Source organism: Bombina bombina, unplaced genomic scaffold (assembly GCF_027579735.1).
Source record: "Bombina bombina isolate aBomBom1 unplaced genomic scaffold, aBomBom1.pri scaffold_913, whole genome shotgun sequence".
Lineage (NCBI taxonomy): Eukaryota > Metazoa > Chordata > Amphibia > Anura > Bombinatoridae > Bombina > Bombina bombina.
Window position 1 is genome coordinate 81,328 of NW_026512682.1, and position 18,443 is coordinate 99,770.

Consider the following 18,443-nt stretch of genomic DNA (forward strand, 5'->3'; position numbering starts at 1 on the left):
ATGCAAGGGAGCTTTTTCATCATCGGAGCCATGTGACAGATGACACTTATTATTTTGCCTTATACGTATCAATCACTCACTAAAAAGTTTCCATTGGAGCTTGTACAGATACTACGCTGCTGGTAATTATACATGGGAGACACAGGCTCGCTGCTCGCTAATGAGCAATAGCGTGACGAGTAACTCAGCTGCAGTTTGTCCTCCTCCCACCAGGTGTCTCTCTTACCTTCCACTTGCTGTTATTCATTTGTTTATCAAAACTGGACAAATCTGTTATGGTCTCGTTAGTATCTCTACCATCAGTGCGCAATCTCTGTAATACGTAACTTTACGCATTGACGTTTCACTAAGTACCGGGTGTGCGCAGGCCGGTGGGACTGAAAGAGCGGATGTTTTTCATGGTGAGAACCGGAGCTACAGATAACGTATAGAAAACATTTGACATTCGCACTCAGGTGTATGTTACATACTGTGAATGTGCATGACTCTGTGTTTTACTGTTACACCCAAGTAGATAAATTATTTGAAATGTGTACGTAGAACGTTATTTGATAGATAAGTAATATTGTGCCCTGTGAAGTTAACCCTTTCATGCCCTCTGCTGTCTTTTGTTTGTGTGTGTATCCATTACGCAAAAATTCCAAATTACCTCAAATAACTGTGTGCCCTTTTCTGTATTATTTTTTCTGCTTCTATAGTGTTTGTGTGTATTTTCCTTAGGGCTGTTGTGTGCTGTTTGTGTGTGGGGGTGAATAGGGGCTGCTGTATGAGTTAAGGGGGATTTCTTCATTAATATTGGTATTGCTTGGGTTAAGAGACTGCACAGGAGAAATATATGTAATTTGCTTTAAGGAAAGGGTTAATGTAGTTCATATACTTGCTGGTTTGTGTATAGATGTCTGGCAGTTAAAGTGATAAATCAAAATTAAAGGGACAGTCTACAATAGAATGTTTGTTTTAAAAGATAGATAATCCCTTTATTATCCATTCACCAGTTTTGCACAGCCAACATGGTTATTATATTAATATACTTTTTACCTCTGTGATTACTTTGTATCTAAGCATCTTCTGACAGCCCCCTGATCACATGACTTTTTTAATTTATTATCTATTGATATTTAATATTGTGTTGTGCTAACTCTTAAAGGGACACTGAACCCAAATTTTTTCTTTCATGATTCAGATAGAGCATGCAATTTTAAGCCACTTTCTAATTTATTCATATTTTTCTTTGTTCTCTTGCTATCTTTATTTTAAAAAGAAGACATCTAAGCTTTTTTATTAAGAACTCTGGACAGCACTTTTTTTTATTGGTGGATGAGTTTATCCACCAATCAGCAAGAACAACCCAGGTTGATCACCAAAAATGGGCTGGCATCTAAACTTACTTTCTTGCGTTTCAAATAAAGATACCAAGAGAATGAAGAAAATTTGATAATAGGAGTAAATTAGTAAGTTGCTTAAAATACCATGATCTATCTGAATCACAAAAGAAAAAATTTGGGTAGTGTCCCTTTAAATAACTCCTTGGGTATGAACACAATGTTATCTATATGGCCCACAGGAACTAGCAGTCTTCTGTTGTGAAAAGCAAATAAAAAAGCTGTCTTTAGTGGCTTAGAAACAGGTAGAAATTTTGAGGTTTAAATGTTATAAAGTATATTAATATATCAATGTTGGTTGTGCAAAGCTGGGAAATGGGTAGTAAAAGCGTTATCTATCTTTTAAAATAATAACAATTTTGGTGTAGACTGTCCCTTTAACATTTTTTGATTGATATAGAACATGTCATTTTTAAACCACTTGACAATGTATTTCTGATATCAAATTTGCTTTGTTGAAAAGTATACCTAAGCAGTCTTAGGATCAGCATTGCACTACTGGGAGCTAGCTGCTTATTGATGGCTCCACATATATGCCTCTTGTCATTGGTTCACCTGATGTATATTCAGCTAGCTCCTAGCACTGCTTCTCCTTAGCCTACCTCAAATATGGCTGCTGGCAGTGGCATTTGGCGCTCTTAGGCACCAGAAATATTTGTGTGGGTTTGCACAGATCATTGTGTCTTGCACTTTCACACAAACATATTTAATGCCAAAAAGAGCCGAATGCAACTGCCTGTGGCCATATTCAGCATTTATTGAGCAAATGAATCACTTAATGAATATTTTATATTTCACGAGAACAAAGGCAATTTGATAATATAAGTAAACTGGAAATATGTTTAAATTTGTGTGCTCTATCTCAATCAAGAAAGTTTATTTTTTAATTTACTTTCCCTTTAAACTTCTACAACAGAACAACAAAATGTAGCCTATTGTCATTTTACATTATAATTATCTAATGCTTCTATTACAAGGCCATTTTACCAGTACACCATGCGTTTTCTGTTATTTCCTCTGAAAGTTTAGTTTTTAGAAAGGATATAAATCATTTGTTTCTTCACTATCACCTGCCCCTATTTTATTTAAGCTAAATAACAACTGTTTGTGGTATATATTTATAGGATTTGTCCTCCTGTTGGTGTAAACTTAAAAATATTTTAACATATTTTTTTTTCCCACACACACAATCACAAGCTTAATTTGACAGAAAAGTTCCATGACTCGTGCTTAGGCACATGCTCAAGTTTTCCTATTGCGTTGTTTCCATGTAGTGTGACACTCACACATCAACAACATATACAAAAACACTTGTTTTGATTTGTTTTACTGTTTCATTTAATATGGTTTTTAATTCTCTTTTTTTCTTCTTCTCTGTTTTACTTTTTTTTTCTCTTTATCCAGCTTTTGTCTTTCTCCCTGTCTCCTTTTGACCCTGACTTTTGGCTGCTGTCCCACAGCCTGCTGTCTGTGTCTATCTCTCTAAGGCTGGCACTTGCATCCCACATTCTTGCCCAGGAGGAGGAGGAGAAGAAGGAGGGTGGTGCTACTGCAGACAGCATATGCCCTGCCAGGGGAGGATTTCCACATCCGTTGACACTGATCATCAGGAGATGCTTGTGCCAGGACAGGCACAGATAAGACTGGACTGGAGAATGGTCTTTGCCAGTGGGCACCACATATAAAGCAATGGAGAGTGATCACCAAAGATAAAGAACTGAAAAGTCTGGATACTGTAAACCCAACAAATTATAGACTGGGGTGTGGATAGTATTTAAAAAGAACGTATCCAGTCACAGCTTCTTTTCAGTATCAAATATTAAAGCATCTCAAAGATACAACACACTGGGTTCTAGGATGCTATTGCTCTGTCAACTACCACCATATTTAAGAATCTAACAGGAGATAGCAAATCGATAATTGCTGGTAACATTTAGCACCAATAAGAGCATAAATACATTGAACCATCAGGAAGATACAGCATATAAGGAACCATCAGTCTGAGGTCATTTTCTGTTTTTCTTCTTGGCATCTTGCTACCTTGGGTCCGCTTTGGAGAACAAAATTGGATTTTCTCTACCTCTTATTTTGAAGTTACACTTACCTTCTAAAAAGGGCTTGTACCACCAGCACGTTGTGACACAGTCTTTGAATTTATAGTCTTGTCACTTCCCATCTTTCCCTACTATTTTCACACCCAAACACACCATGAACTTCTACCTCCCGTTTGACAGTCTGATATGTAACCTCTTGGGTCTGTCCCTTACTCTGTGGTTCACCCTCCTTTTGGTGTTTATCATCGTTCCTGCCATCTTTGGGGTCTCCTTTGGCATTCGCCGACTGTACATGAAAACCTTGCTTCAGATCTTTACAGTAAGTGTTTTAATATGCACATTGCAAACAGTGTTTGATTAAACTTATATCCACTCCTGATTTATGACTGTGCTGTCATCTTTATATAAATGTATTGGTTGTTTACATTAAGCGTGGATGGGTTTATGGTTAAAATGAGCACTCTTATTTTGCATAGATATCCGGTAAACTTCACTTTAATTTATTTTCTTGCTACATGTCTGTACCTGTTCATGTGGACATATTTGTAAAAGGATGCATGCATATATTTCTTTTAAATATGACTCATGGGCATATAGTGCAGTGATTCTCTAGTATATCTCAACATCTTTCCTTGTGTGAAAGGTGGGAGAGAGAACTGGAAGCTGGTGAGTTTAGAAGGAAAAATATCTAGTGCAATATTTGGCAACAAACAATTCTCCTTAAAATAAATCAGGTTTCATTTAATTTTAGGGGCATCTGTGTATGTATTTGCAATATCCATGGTAACATAGTTTATTTTCATTTAGTTAAACACTCAGATACATTCACTAACATAGCTCTCCAGCGTTTCTAAGCAATCCAAGCTATCTAGTTTATCCAGTTCGTATTTGATTCTATGGAGTCTCACACTATACATTCTTTACTAAATGGGCTCAGTAGCATAAGAACTTGAAAGATTGGAAAGACCAGTTGGTGAATCCTCCATACTTCTTGCAGCTTTAAAACAATTTCCAGCTTGACATTCTTTAAAGGGACAAGCTTTGTTTCTGTATAGCATACGTTTCTGTATAGATAGGTAAATCATCCAAAAAGAAGAAGGTATCCAAAGTTAAAATGTTATTACTGTGGTTCTATAGTTCCTAGGATTTGTTTAGTTCTGATGTACAAGGAAATAAGGCAGCAGATTGAAGGGAATGCCCATCTTTCATTACTTTGAAGTTATGTCTCACTATGTAGACACCATAGTAAGTAAGAGAGGCACTGTGAAGGAGTATGAACCCATAGCCAATGAGGCTCTTTATTGAAGATGAATGAATATGTCAGTGCAAATAAGTAACGTTAGTTAAAGAAAGATGGGTAAAGGAAGTGAAAATAGTAACTAAAATTTTCACTTTTTTTTTTCTCTTCCAGTGGGCAACTTTACGAATAGAAAGAGGAGCAAAAGAGAAAAACCATGCTCTGTATAAACCTTTAACTAACGGTAAGTATACAATTTTTTGTTTTGTTTTCTCTTTTATATACTGTAGTTGGAAAGCTGCAGTGTTTACTAAAGTGCAAACTTAGCAAACAAGGGCTGATTAATCAAAAACATGCATCATGTAAATAAATTGTATAAGAGCATTACATTGTAATGTATGAGTCTATTCTTTGCATAGAACCCTGATAGGGGAGAGAAACCGCTCACAAGCTAATGTTTGCCTTTGTTAAAGTGAACGTAAAGTTAAATGAATGAGTGCTCTATTTTTAAAAATACTATTAAAAACAGGGGCACTTTCATTCATGAAACTTTATATTGCAGTGTTTTAAAAAAACAAACAAAAACTTACCTTTTCTTTAGCAAACACAGACCGGCGATCCTCCGTCCCCAGCTCTTCTGTACTTAGCAAAGCAATGATGCAACCAGCTTCCTCCAATCACGGCGTGGCCTCATGAGATGTACGCTGTGGGGTGCAAGCCATGATTGGAGGAAGCCGGTTTCGTCATTGATGAGGTAAGTACAGAGGAGCTGCGTGCGGGGGATCGCCGGTCTGTGTTTGCTAAAGAAAAGGTAAGTTTTTAAAAAAACAAAACGCAACAATGTAAAGTTTCATGAATGAAAGTGCCCCTGTGTTTAATAGTATTTTTTAAAACGGGGCACTCATTCATGAAACTTTACATTCACTTTAAGCTCTTTTAGGCACCGTGCAGTACTGATGAGCCTTTTTAGATAGTCTAACTAGACCAGAGAGTTTAGAGATTCGGGCCCTTAGTATGTTTCCTTCTTAATACAAGGAGAGTCCACAGCTTCATTCCTTACTGTTGGGAAATACTGAACCTGGCCACCAGGAGGAGGCACAGACACCCCAGCCAAAGGCTTAAATACCTCTCCCACTTCCCCTATCCCCCAGTCATTCTTTGCCTTTCCTCACTGGAGGATGGCAGAGAAGTGTCAGAAGATTTCCTGAGTTGTTCCTCAGGAGAGATATATGCCTTTCGTTATGGAACTGGAGTTTTAAGTAGTCTTGTCAGCCTCTCAGTGAGAGCATTGACGAAAGTTAGAGTCTGGAGATGCAGGGAGAGTCTTTCTGCGAACCCATCTAGACTGCCTGCTAACAGCTCCTAAAGCAACCAGTGTTGACGAGTTTCACTGTCTGCTTTCTTCACTCAAGTCCATGTCAGGAGCGGTGCTACAAGACTGTCGCGCTTGAGAGGCTGTGTTTCTGTTCCACAGCACGGATTCTGGTAAGATTGTTTCAATTTTTATTTTGGTTGAAATAGCTGAAGACAGGGTCGCAGTGTGGACCCCTTTTATCTTTATAGAATCGTGGGTTAATATCTCCTGAAGGGAGGTTATTGAACAGTGGGGACTAAACAAATGTGTTTCTTTGATTTATGCTGCTTTATGTGAGATTTAGTTTTTGGGCTCTTAGACTGTTATGCGGTAACGGAACATACAGGTGTTTTACTTTCACTTTGAACGCTGCGCAGCTTAATAGCATTGGCACGCTTTTTCTCATAGCAGGGGCATTGCGCACCATGTGACCGGGTGTGGTCACACTTTCGTTTTCTCGGGTGTGGTCACACTTTAGTTTTCTCTTTCCTGACCGAGCTAGCTGTTGGAGAGGTCGCTTCTTCTCTGGGTGCCTGGGTCTAGGAGGCGGTGAGTGCCCCAGTCATTGGGGGTATATAGGTGCCGTTTTTGAGAAAAATAGAGAGTTCGTTTAATTGTGTCCTGGTATCCTTGAGGGTACTCCCTCTATTCCTAATAGTAATACCTGTCTATATTGTGAGGAGGCCTTGGTGTGCTCGCCCTCTCAACTATGTTCCATATGCTTCAACAAGATTATTTTGTCTGAGGGTTAATCCCTTTAGTACAACTGAGCCGTCCACCTCCACCTGAGCAGTCTCATGCAGCTTCCCATAGCACGCCTGATCCTCCGTCTGGAGGGAGCCTGTTGCCATCAGACTTTACAGCGCAGTTAAAGACGGCGATGTCTGAGGCCCTTAGTGCTTTACCTGCTTAACGCAAGCGAAAGGTTAAACATAGTTCTCCGGTCCAGGGGACATCCAGTGATTTACTTTATTTGTTTGACTTTCAGGTATCTCAGGTTGGATCACACTTTAGTCTTCAGAGGGTGACATTTCTGGATCGGAGTCTGCTACCTGTAGGCCTCCGTCTGCGGAGGAGCCAGCCTTTAGATTTAAAATTGAACACTTACGTTTTCTTCTAAAGGAGGTTCTGTCTACATTAGAGGTTCCAGAAGCCAAGTTTCCTGATGAACCTTTGATCCTTAAATTAGGCAGAGTGTACGAGGACAGGGTAGCACCGCTAACTTTTCCCGTACCCGTTAAAATGGCAAATATTATTAAAAATGAATGGGATAGAATTGGATCTTCCTTTTCTCCTTTGTCTGCCTTTAAAAAATTGTTGCTGGTCCCAGACTCTCAGCTGGAGTTGTGGGGTTCCGTCCCTAAGGTGGATAGTGCTATCTCCACGTTAGTTAAGCGTACTACTATCCCTCTTGAGGATAGCTTGTCTTTCAGAGAGCCGATGGCTTAGAAAATGGAAACTTTTCTCAGGAAAATGTTTCAACATTCAGGATATTTCAACCGGCAGCGGCTGTTGCCTCGGTTGCTGGAGCCACGGCCTACTGGTGCAACTCCTTAGCAGAATTGATAGAGGTGGAGGGTCCCCTCGACGTTATCCAGGAAAGAATTAAGGCTTTGAAAATTGCTAATTCTTTTATCTGTGATGCCAACATCTCTGGTTTCTCAGTGCAGACGCATCGGGCGCTCTGGCTGAAGTCTTGGTCTGCGGACATAATTTCTAAGACTACTTTTCCTCCCTTTTGAGGGAAACATTTTATTTGGTCCAGGCTAGGACTCCATTATCTCTACGGTTACAGGGGGCAAGGGTGCCTTCCTACCGCAGGATAAAAAGAACAAATCTAAAGGACAAGGATCTAATTTTCGTTCTGAGAAGTACCAACGTCAGCAGTCCTCTAAGCCAGAGCAAACCAAGAGCAGAACAAGAAGCCCGCCGAGAACAAGTCGGCATGAAGGGTCGGCCCCCGATCCAAAGCTGTATCGTGTAGGGGGCAGACTGTTGCTGGTCTGGAGAAGTGTCTTTCGGCCAGTTCCCTGAGGGGACAGATTTCGGCCTTTTACTACACAAGAGGCTCTCTGAGCTTCCAGATGTTCAGTCTTTTGTTAAGGCTCTCATTTATTATCAGACCTGTGTTCAGATCTTCGGCTCCCCCTTGGAGTCTGAATCTGGTTCTTAAAGGGATAGTAAACCCCAAAATTTTCTTTTATGATTCTGATAGAATATAATTTTTTTTTAACAACGTTCCAATTTAATTCTATTATCAAATTTTCTTCATTCTCTTGTTATCCATTGCTGAAGGGACAGCATTGCACTACTGCACTACTGACAGTTGAAAATATCTATTTAGCCAATCACAAGAGAAAAATGTGTGCAGGCACCAATTAGCAGCAGCTCCCACTAGTGTATGATATGTGTGTGTTAAATTTTTAACAAGGGATACTAAGGGAACAAAGCACATTTTGAAAATAGAAGTGAATTTAAAAGTGTCTTAAAATGACATGCTCTATCTGAATCATGCAAGTTTTAATTTTGCAGCGGAGGCTCCGTTTTGAGCCTATGCATGAAATAGATATTAAGTTGTTGTCCTGGAAAGTTCTTTCTACTAGCTATTGCTTCGGCGCGCAGATTATCTGAGATTGCTGCCTTGCAATGTGAGCCTCCTTATCTGGTGTTCCTTTCGGATAAGGCTGTCCTACGGACTAAGTTAGGGGTTCTCCCTAAAGTCATGTCAGACTGCAGAATCAATCAAGTGATTGTGGTCCCTTCTTTGTGTCCTAATCCTTCCTCTTCGAAGGAACGTTTACTTCATAATCTGGATGTGGTTCGTGCCTTGAAATTTTATCTTCAAGCTAATAAGGATTTAAACAAGCTTTTTTCTTATTTGTGGCATATTCTGTGAAGCGTAAGGGCCAGAAGGTCTCTTTGACCTCCTTATCCCTGTATGAGTTTCCCAACAGTAAGGAATAAAGCCATGGACTCTCCTTGGACTATGCTTGCCAGATAATTTCCTTTCCTTCTGTACAAGGAGAGTCAACAGCCCCTGCACGTGTTCTCCGATGGGCGGCCCCCTAAATTATAATTTTCTTCTGGAACTTTTTTTACCCTGATATTTCTCCTACTGTTCCTTGTTCCCTCGGCAGAATGACTGGGGGATAGGGGAAGTGGGAGAGGTTTTTAAGCCTTTGGCTTGGGTGTCTTTGCCTCCTCCTGGTGGCCAGGTTCAGTATTTCCCAACAGTAAGGAATGAATCCGTGGACTCTCCTTGTACAGAAGGAAATTAAATTATCTGGTAAGCATAATTTATGTTTTTCAGTTTGTTTCTTGCTTTTCTTTATACAAACAAAATGTCTTTTTATATTTACACTTTTTGAGTCACCAGCTACTACTAAGCATGAGCAAGAAATCATAGCATATAAGTATTTGTGATTGGTTGATGACTATCACGTGATACAGGAGGAGTGGAAATAGAAATAACTGAAGAAATTTTTTTGTCAGAAAAAAATCTCTACTCATTTGAAGTTCAGACTAAGTACTAGTGCATTGTCTTTTCATCATACATATTTGTTGATTATGCAAATCTACTGTATTTACTGGTTCTTTTTTACCCCTTAACGACCAGCGTCGTCGTACCCTGTACCTTACCTTAAGGACCATCAACCTACCCTGTACATCGCTGCAGTCCTGGGCTTCTCTCTCTCTCTGCCGCAATCTCGCTAAAAATGGCGCAATCACACTATTTCTGCCTGCCCCATGAGTGGGGCACTGCAGAAATAGATTTGCAGAGTTACCGATGCAGAGAGGCCCTCTCTGCATCGGACAGCGGTGGTGCCGATCGTTTGTGGGTGGGAGCCACAGCAGGGAGGCGGGCAGGCAGCCCATCACCGGTGCGAGTTCCGTATCCTACAAGTGTCCAACGTGAACGTGCAAGGGTCCGGGACTCGGGAGCGTGGCCGAAGGAGGGAGAGGGAAAAGGGAATCCTTTTTTTTTTTTTTTTTTTTTTTTTTTTTTTTTTTGGAAAGTAATCCTGGAGGGGGTATTGAGGGGGGGAAGCTACACTACAGAAAATTGGTGTCTGTATATAGATATATATTAGTGGAAGAAGTGGGAGGGCACTCCCAGGTCTTTTCCAAAAATATTTCTTTTTATTTATGTATTTCACAACATCGCAAAGTCGACGTTTCGGCTGTTCTAGACAGCCTTTTTCAAGACAATCTTACTGTTTTAGAACATAATGGCCTAAAACGCCATTATTCAGGATACACTTGTATCCACTTACCGGTCCCGGTGTCCTCCGATGTCCCGGATGTGTATCTGAGACTTTGTGTGTAGTTCTGCTCCCTGTTTGGAGTCAACTCCCTCGACCTGTGAAGCGGTGCGTGTAAGCATCCACGTGATCCTGCTCATCCAATGGGGAGTTCAGTCAGACGGGAGTTGTTCCAATGAGCTGTTAGCCTTCTGTGAACCTTCTTGCAAGGGGTCTAAGCTGTCAAAGCTAACATGGGGCTATAGAGCGAAATATGCAAACCACCCCTGCTGTCCTGGCAATGGATATAGGTCAAGATGACAAAGGTTTGCAGAAGCGGTAATCAGTAGAATCATAGCATAAGAAACGCTTAGCTTTTAAAAGTAATGCCAAAGTTATAAATGTCTGCTATTTCTGAATAAAGGGGATCCCAGAGAAGCATTTACAACCATGTTTGCCATAATAGCACAAGCTGTTTGTAAATAATTTCAGTGAGAAACCTAAAGTTTGTGAAAAAGTTAGTGAAAAAGCATTTGACGGTAAAATGGTGGCATGAAATATACCAAAATGGGCCTAGATCAATACTTTGGGTTGTCTACTAAATAAAATATATACATGTCAAGTGATATTCAGGGATTCATGACAGATATCAGTGTTAAAATGTAACTCTCTAATTTTGAATTTTTTTTTTTTTTTTTAAAATAGCAAAGTGCTACTTGTACTTATTGCCCTATAACTTGCAAAAAAAAGCATTGTAAACATTGGGTATTTCTAAACTCAGGAAAAAAAATTGGAAACTATTTAGCATGAGTGTTTTTTTAGTGGTTTGTAGATGTGTAACATATGTTGGGGGTCAATGTTAGAAAAAGTGTGTGGTTTTTTTTTCAATTTTTTTGATCATTTTATAAAAAATGTTTATAGTAAATTTATAAGATATGATGAAAATAATGGTATCTTTAGAAAGTCCATTTAATGGCGAGAAAAACGGTATGTAATATATAATATTTGTGGGTACAGTAAATGAGTAAGAGAAAAATTACAGCTAAACACAGCAGAAATGTAAAAATAGCCCTGGTCCTTAAGGGTAAGAAATTTAAAAATGGTCTGGTCCTTAAGGGGTTAAGTAAAATTTTGTATTTTGAAACTTACAGGATGTGCAATACTGGTCTATTTAATAGAAAACACCCACAGCTGTGTTGGTGGACAAATTACACACCATATAACCAAAAACAATTTCACAGTACAGGGGTATCTGTAGATCAGGAATCAATTTTAACATAGAATCATTTGGATACAACAAAAACATGTTCCTTTTAGCATTTAATATCTAGTGGTTAATGTTCCAGTTCTATAATGGTGCTGGCAATAAGCAGATTGTTTCACTGAATTGACATCTCACAAAATTGTTGTAATAAAACACATTACAAATTCTTAAAGAGCTCAAAGATCTTGGGAAATGCCTGGCATACACAATAAGCAGTTTAGAGTGATCGTGCCTATAAACAATTTAAGTGAGTGCCATAACTGACCTATTTCTTTTAAAGTATTCCCTTAAATATTATAGTAATGGTCACCACCAGTGAAGTTAGCAAAATACCAGTTAGCTTGACATTAATTCACATGTTCTTACTTGAGAACTTTCACAAACCTTAAAGGAATGATGAGTATGTAGAAACTGTGTTGGCAAATTACAGGTATAGCGCTGGACAATTATTAGTCAGACATAGCTATAATTATATAGTTAACTTTAGTGATTTCTCATAAAAATGTTGGGGGCAGAAGCTAGTTTGCAATTAACATTTTTAAGCAAGCCATTAAAGGGACACTGAAGTCAAAATACATTTTTGATGCTTTAGATAGAGCATGCAATTTTATAACAACTTTCCAATATACTTCCACTAACAAAATGTGCACAGTCTTCTTATACAGTATTTACATTTTTTTGTGTCACCAGCTCCTACTGAGCATGTGCAGGAATTCACAGAATGTATGCATTTGTGATTAGCTGATGGCTGTCACATGATACAGGGGGAGTGGAAATTTACATAACTTGGAAATTTGTCAGAAAAAAATCTAATTATTTGAAGTTTAAACTAAGTGCTATTGCATTGTGTTTTTATCATGCATTTGCTGATTATGCAAATCTAATGTATTTACCCGTCCTTTAAAGAGATATGATGGAGCATTTTATTATTGCACTTTTGCTTGCATAGAACTGTGTTTAACCACTGCAAATGGGTAAAAACACAGTTGAATTCAGCCTCTGAGCAGCAGTGTACTACTGAGACCTAGATAAATGCATCTGGTGAGCCAATGACAGGAGGCATATATGTGTAGCCACTGCTATTGAGTCTGCGAAAGTCTCACAAAACTACATTCTGTATCTGAACCGTGAAAGTTTAATTTTTAGTTTCAAATCATTTTAAAGTAGTTTGTGGCAAAAGCAAATAGGGCAGTATGGCAAATTTTTTTTTTTGTAGATGATACACTCTTTCTTTAATGGGATATAAAACACACATTTTTTTTTTTCTTTTTTAAACAACTCTCCAAATTCTATTTATTTACTTCTATTTAATTTGCTTCATTCTCTTGAATAGGCTCAGTAGATGCTGATTGGTGAGAAAGGCTGCTCATAGATGTCTTTTGTGATTGGCTCACCCATGTACATTGCTATTTCTTTAAAAAAAGGATATCTAAAGCAGGGCTCAATGAGCCCAGGAGCCAGGTAGCCACTGGTTCCTTGAATTTTACCTCTGGCTCCTAACTTTTTGAATTATTCTCCATATTTCTATATACAGTTACCACTGTCTGGCTCCTAAAAGCATGACTGGCTCCTAAATTTTAAACAATATTGTCGACCCCTGATCTAAAGACTGAAGCAAATTAGATAATAGAAGTAAATTGGAAAATTGTATTCTCTATCTGAATCAAGAAATAAATATTGTGGGTTTCATGTCCATTTAATATTTTTTTATTTTCTTACTCATTCCTTCCACTCATTTCATTTTTCCACTTTTCTCTCTTTCTGTCTACCAAACTCAGGTATTATTGCCAAGGAAAGGACATCCCTAGAAGAGGGTATCTCAGAGCTGCGTGGAAATGGGCATTCCATGGATGGGCCGGAGTTTGAGCTAGCAGACATTTTTTACTTCTGCCGGCAGGGCATGGTTAGGATTATGGATGATGAGGTAACCAAGCGCTTCACAGCAGAAGAATTGGAGACCTGGAATCTATTAAGCCGAACAAACTACAACTTCCAGCACATCAGCCTTCGTCTAACTGTATTGTGGGGGTTGGGAATGCTTATCCGATACACCTTTCTCCTGCCTCTTAGGTAACTGCTGTGTACAGATTATTGTACTCTTAGTACAGGTTACTCAAATTCTTATGAAGAAAAAGAATTGATAGATGTTTTTAGTCAAATGTTTTGGCTATGAACATGTTATTAACATGGCTTTACGAGAAAAATGTTTTGTCTCTTTAAATGCCAAAATTGTTTCACTGTTACATGTGAGCTTTTTCTTGAAGCTATTCGCAACTTATAGCTTAGTAATTTTAGCTGTTCCACTTGTCAAATGTGGTTTTGGGTGCCAGCTTAAAAGGACATGAAACCCAAAATGTTCTTTTAGGATTTAGGTAGAACATACAATTTTCCAGTTTACTTCTATTATCAAATGTGGTCCAATCTCTTGGTATCATTTGTTGAAGGAGCAGCAATGCACTACTGGTTTCTAACTGAACACATGGGTGAGCTAATGACAGCTATTACCAATCGACAGCTAGAACCTAGGTTCTTTGCTGCTCCTGAGCTTTCCTAGATAAACCTTACAGCAAAGGATGACAAGAGAAGGAAACAAATTAAATATTAGAAGTACATTGAAAATTTGTTTAAGAAAAATTATATATATATATATATATATATATATATATATATATATATATATATATATATATATATATATATATATATATATATATATATATATATATATATATATATATGCAGAAAAGATGGATGTAGGTGTGGCGCTGTAAGAACACCCTAAAGATATATATTCAGTTGTAACTATAGTGTTAGATTTGCTGCCTATGAATATCTATCTAAAGAAAACTGTGCCCCCAAGGACAGTAAACTTGATAGAATAAAATGTTAAATGAATAGGGAAAAAGGGGGAATAGGGAATATTCAAATTGGCGCAACACTCAATAATATAATATTTATAACTGAATAGTATGTGACAGATTTGGTACACAAAGATATATATCAAAATGCAGCCATCTGTTTCAGGAATAACCTAAATGTTGGCAGATGTGACTTCGCTTGGTATTTTAAATGTTGTAATAACAACAGCCTAAGCGTATAGTATGTGGTGATAAAAATAATGATAATGATAAGGCAATTTCAATATTGAGTTTAGATCACAAATAATAACCCAATAAAGTACAAATTATAAGTCCAATGTTTGTAGAAAACTTCAATAGCTGTAGGTGGATGGGAGTAATACAAATGTTTAGGCAAATGAAACAATGTGTCCACGTTCCACAACGAGCCCGTTGGGAGTATACTTACACTCCGTTACCTCAATCTGATGAGGTAAGTGCCGCGCAGTGTATAGGTAGTTCTCCCTCCTAGTATCTGTGGTGTAGTGGAGCGGTGTCCTCTTATAATCCAGAGATCTCTTAGGTGTTCTCTCTCGAATTTGGCTCAATCCTTCTATAGCACTGGGAGGGTTTTACCATGTGGTATCCCCACCTATTCTGAAAGTTTGTGGCCGCAGATCCAAGCTATAGATAAGCTTTGTAAACACAGCCAGCAGAAGAAATTACACTCCCAGTGGGATATAGAAGAGATAAGGAAGTGCACAATTCTGTGGGACAACAACAACTCATTGCCTTGTAAGGAAAACCCTCCCAGTGCTATAGAAGGATTGAGCCAAATTCGAGAGAGAACACCTAAGAGATCTCTGGATTATAAGAGGACACCGCTCCACTACACCACAGATACCAGGAGGGAGAACTACCTATACACTGCGCGGCACTTACCTCATCAGATTGAGGTAACGGAGTGTAAGTATACTCCCAACGGGCTCGTTGTGGACACATTGTTTCATTTGCCTAAACATTTGTATTACTCGCATCCACCTACAGCTATTGAAGTTTTCTACAAATATTGGACTTATAATTTGTACTTTATTGGGTTATTATTTGTGATCTAAACTCAATATTGAAATTGCCTTATCATTATCATTATTTTTATCACCACATACTATACGCTTAGGCTGTTGTTATTACAACATTTAAAATACCAAGCGAAGTCACATCTGCCAACATTTAGGTTATTCCTGAAACAGATGGCTGCATTTTGATATATATCTTTGTGTACCAAATCTGTCACATACTATTCAGTTATAAATATTATATTATTGAGTGTTGCGCCAATTTGAATATTCCCTATTCCCCCTTTTTCCCTATTCATTTAACACATATATATATATATATATATATATATATATATATATATGTGTGTGTATGTCTCGCTGTGTGTGTATGTGTATATAAATATAATTATATATATATATATATATATATATATATATATATATATATATATATATATATATATATATATATATATATATATATATATATATTTATTTTGTTTTTATATTCCTATGCTAAAAAACAAAGCAGTCAGCCAGTTAGCTTATGGTCCATTTGTCAGTTGTGCACAAACATGCTCTTTCTGTAATGTTTAGTGTGTGTGTATATATGTTTTTATATATATATATATATGTGTATGTGTATATATCTAACACACACACGCTATAAAGTATAGTATAAAAGTATAGTATAAAAGCTGATTAGCTGTGTAGATTGCAGTTTTCGGTGCTCTATAGGCAAATGGCTCTATTTGTATATGGTGGAAACTCAGTCCTTTTTCGATATGGATAGGGGTTATGTTAATGTTTTGGATATAATTTCATTTATGATTAGAATATCCTTTCATTTGTAGGATAGCTCTCGCTGTCACGGGTATCAGCCTTCTGGTTCTTGGTACTACAATAGTTGGATATCTACCCAATGGACGGTAAATAAAACTTTTCTCTTTTTAAATGTTTTGTATGTCTACATTATGTATAGTCTGATACTTTTCTGGTTTGTGTATGTAAATGTTCTCCTGCTTGGCAAGGTTAATATCTGAAGTACAAGTTGATAACGTGCAAATTAAAAACATCAGTTCATTTTTGTTAGGTTGTTTCAAAACTAAAATCCTTCCAGCACCCTAGACTTTTATGAAGGCCGAAAAGGACTTGAACATTTTATTACTCAAATGGAGCATAACATTTCAACCTACATTCCAATTTACTAATATCAGTTCAACTTCCTTTTCTTGGCATCCTTTCTGATGAGCATACCTAGGTAGACTCAGGAGTGTGGGTATGTATTGAAAACTATATGGCACCAATATTTGTATTAGCGTCATACGGCATAGTAAACACTATTGCCCTCTAGTGTTCAGTAGTGTATAACATTATTAAAGGGATATGAAACCCACATTTTTTGATTTCATGAATCTGATGGAGCGTGCAATTTTAAGCAACTTGGCTCTTATTGAATCGTGAAAGAAAAAATGTGGGTTTCATATCCCTTTGAAACTAGACATGTGCATTTGGCTATTTAGGGCCAGAGCCGGAAGTGCAACACACTTAGATCTGGTTTTGCCCAGATCTTAGTGTGTTACACTTTCTCAAGACTAAATTTGTCTCTGCAAATTGCCAAATGTGGCTTGCGGCTGCCATCTTAAGCATTCGGATTGGCCTGAAATAGCTGAATGCACATGGCTAGTCAAACCCATTGTTGGAAGCCATACTGCCATGTAGTGTTCAGTACACTGTCCGCTTTTGAAACCCTACCAAGGTATGCTGCTCAACAAGTGATACCAAGTGTATCCAGTGAATTTGATATAGTAGTTCATTGGAAAGTTGTAAAATGATATGCTCTATCTGAATTATGAAAATGTATTTTACTTTAATGCCCCTTTAACCTTCATATGACATTGCAGTCTTTTGACTAATGCGTTATATAGTAAGTATGTATTTGCAGTAAGCCATTTCAGAAACATTTGGTCTTTGGTTAACCTTATACATTGCATGAAGAGATTACATAACGAAACAAAAATTGGGGTTCTAGTGCATTTTCCACATCAAGCCCTATTCACATTTGTTTATCTCAAAGCGTTATGTTATGATGTTAATATGATAGTTGTTCATTATTATCTACATATTTTTCTCTGTAGATTTAAAGAGTTCCTGAGTAAGCATGTTCATCTTATGTGTTACCGAATCTGTGTGCGTGCTTTGACCGCAATCATTACTTATCACGGCAGGTAAGTGGTGCACTCTTCTAACATGTCAAAAGCTTGATGCAACTAGGCTTTTAGAGAAATGATTGTAAAACCAGTATGTTATACGAAACACAACTAAGCAAGTCTGAGAGAGAATGCTGGAAATAATGCAAATACTAACTGTAAACAATTGCTCCAAGTTAAATTGTCCTCCATTTTCCTTAAAGAGTCAATATACACCAATTTTCATATAACTGCATGTAATAGACTCTACTATAAAGAAAAATATGCGCAGATACTGATCTAAAGCTCCAGTATAAAACTGTTTTTAAAAACTTACTTAGAAGCTCCCAGTTTAGCTCGGTTAAATAGGTAGCTGGAACACCCACTGCAAGTGGGAAATGGCAGACCCCCTCCCTCTTCTTTTGCATATGAAAAGACCCTTTACACAAACAGAAGCAAGCTGGAGTAGGTAGCTGACAGTATTCTGATAAAACTTTGGGGCTTTGTTTGAAGTCTGAAAATCAGAGCAATGTTATTTAAAAATAAGCAAAACTACATTTTAAAAAAACAACAACAAAAAACCCTGTATGGGCTATATAAATGGATCATCTACAAAACATTTATGCAAAGAAAAACCTAGTGTATACTGTCCCTTTTAAGTCTTAAAAGGACGGTAAACACCTTGAAATTTGTATATAACATGTGTAGTGATGTATAATGAAACAACTTTGCAATATACTTTAATTATTATTAATTTTGCCCCCTTTTAATGTTATTTATCTCTATACATTTGAGCAATTTCTAATTCTCAGAACTTTAAACTGTAC

At 37.6% G+C, this 18,443-nt stretch overlaps 1 protein-coding gene across 2 annotated transcripts in view; it reads left to right on the forward strand.

Annotated features, from left to right (window-relative positions):
- Positions 1-270: 270 nt before the first annotated feature.
- Positions 271-18,443, forward strand: part of LOC128644495 (glycerol-3-phosphate acyltransferase 4) — a 49,462-nt gene continuing 31,289 nt past the window's right edge. Inside the window, exons 1-6 of one of the 2 annotated variants that reach the window (XM_053697076.1) lie at positions 271-401; positions 2,787-3,755; positions 4,848-4,917; positions 13,311-13,602; positions 16,282-16,356; positions 17,566-17,655. In XM_053697076.1, coding sequence (XP_053553051.1) covers positions 3,591-3,755; positions 4,848-4,917; positions 13,311-13,602; positions 16,282-16,356; positions 17,566-17,655 — 692 coding nt within the window. In that variant the 5' untranslated portion in view covers positions 271-401; positions 2,787-3,590. Of the gene's footprint in view, positions 402-438; positions 458-2,786; positions 3,756-4,847; positions 4,918-13,310; positions 13,603-16,281; positions 16,357-17,565; positions 17,656-18,443 lie in introns of those variants that run through there. The other variant, XM_053697077.1, reaches the window with a different exon arrangement.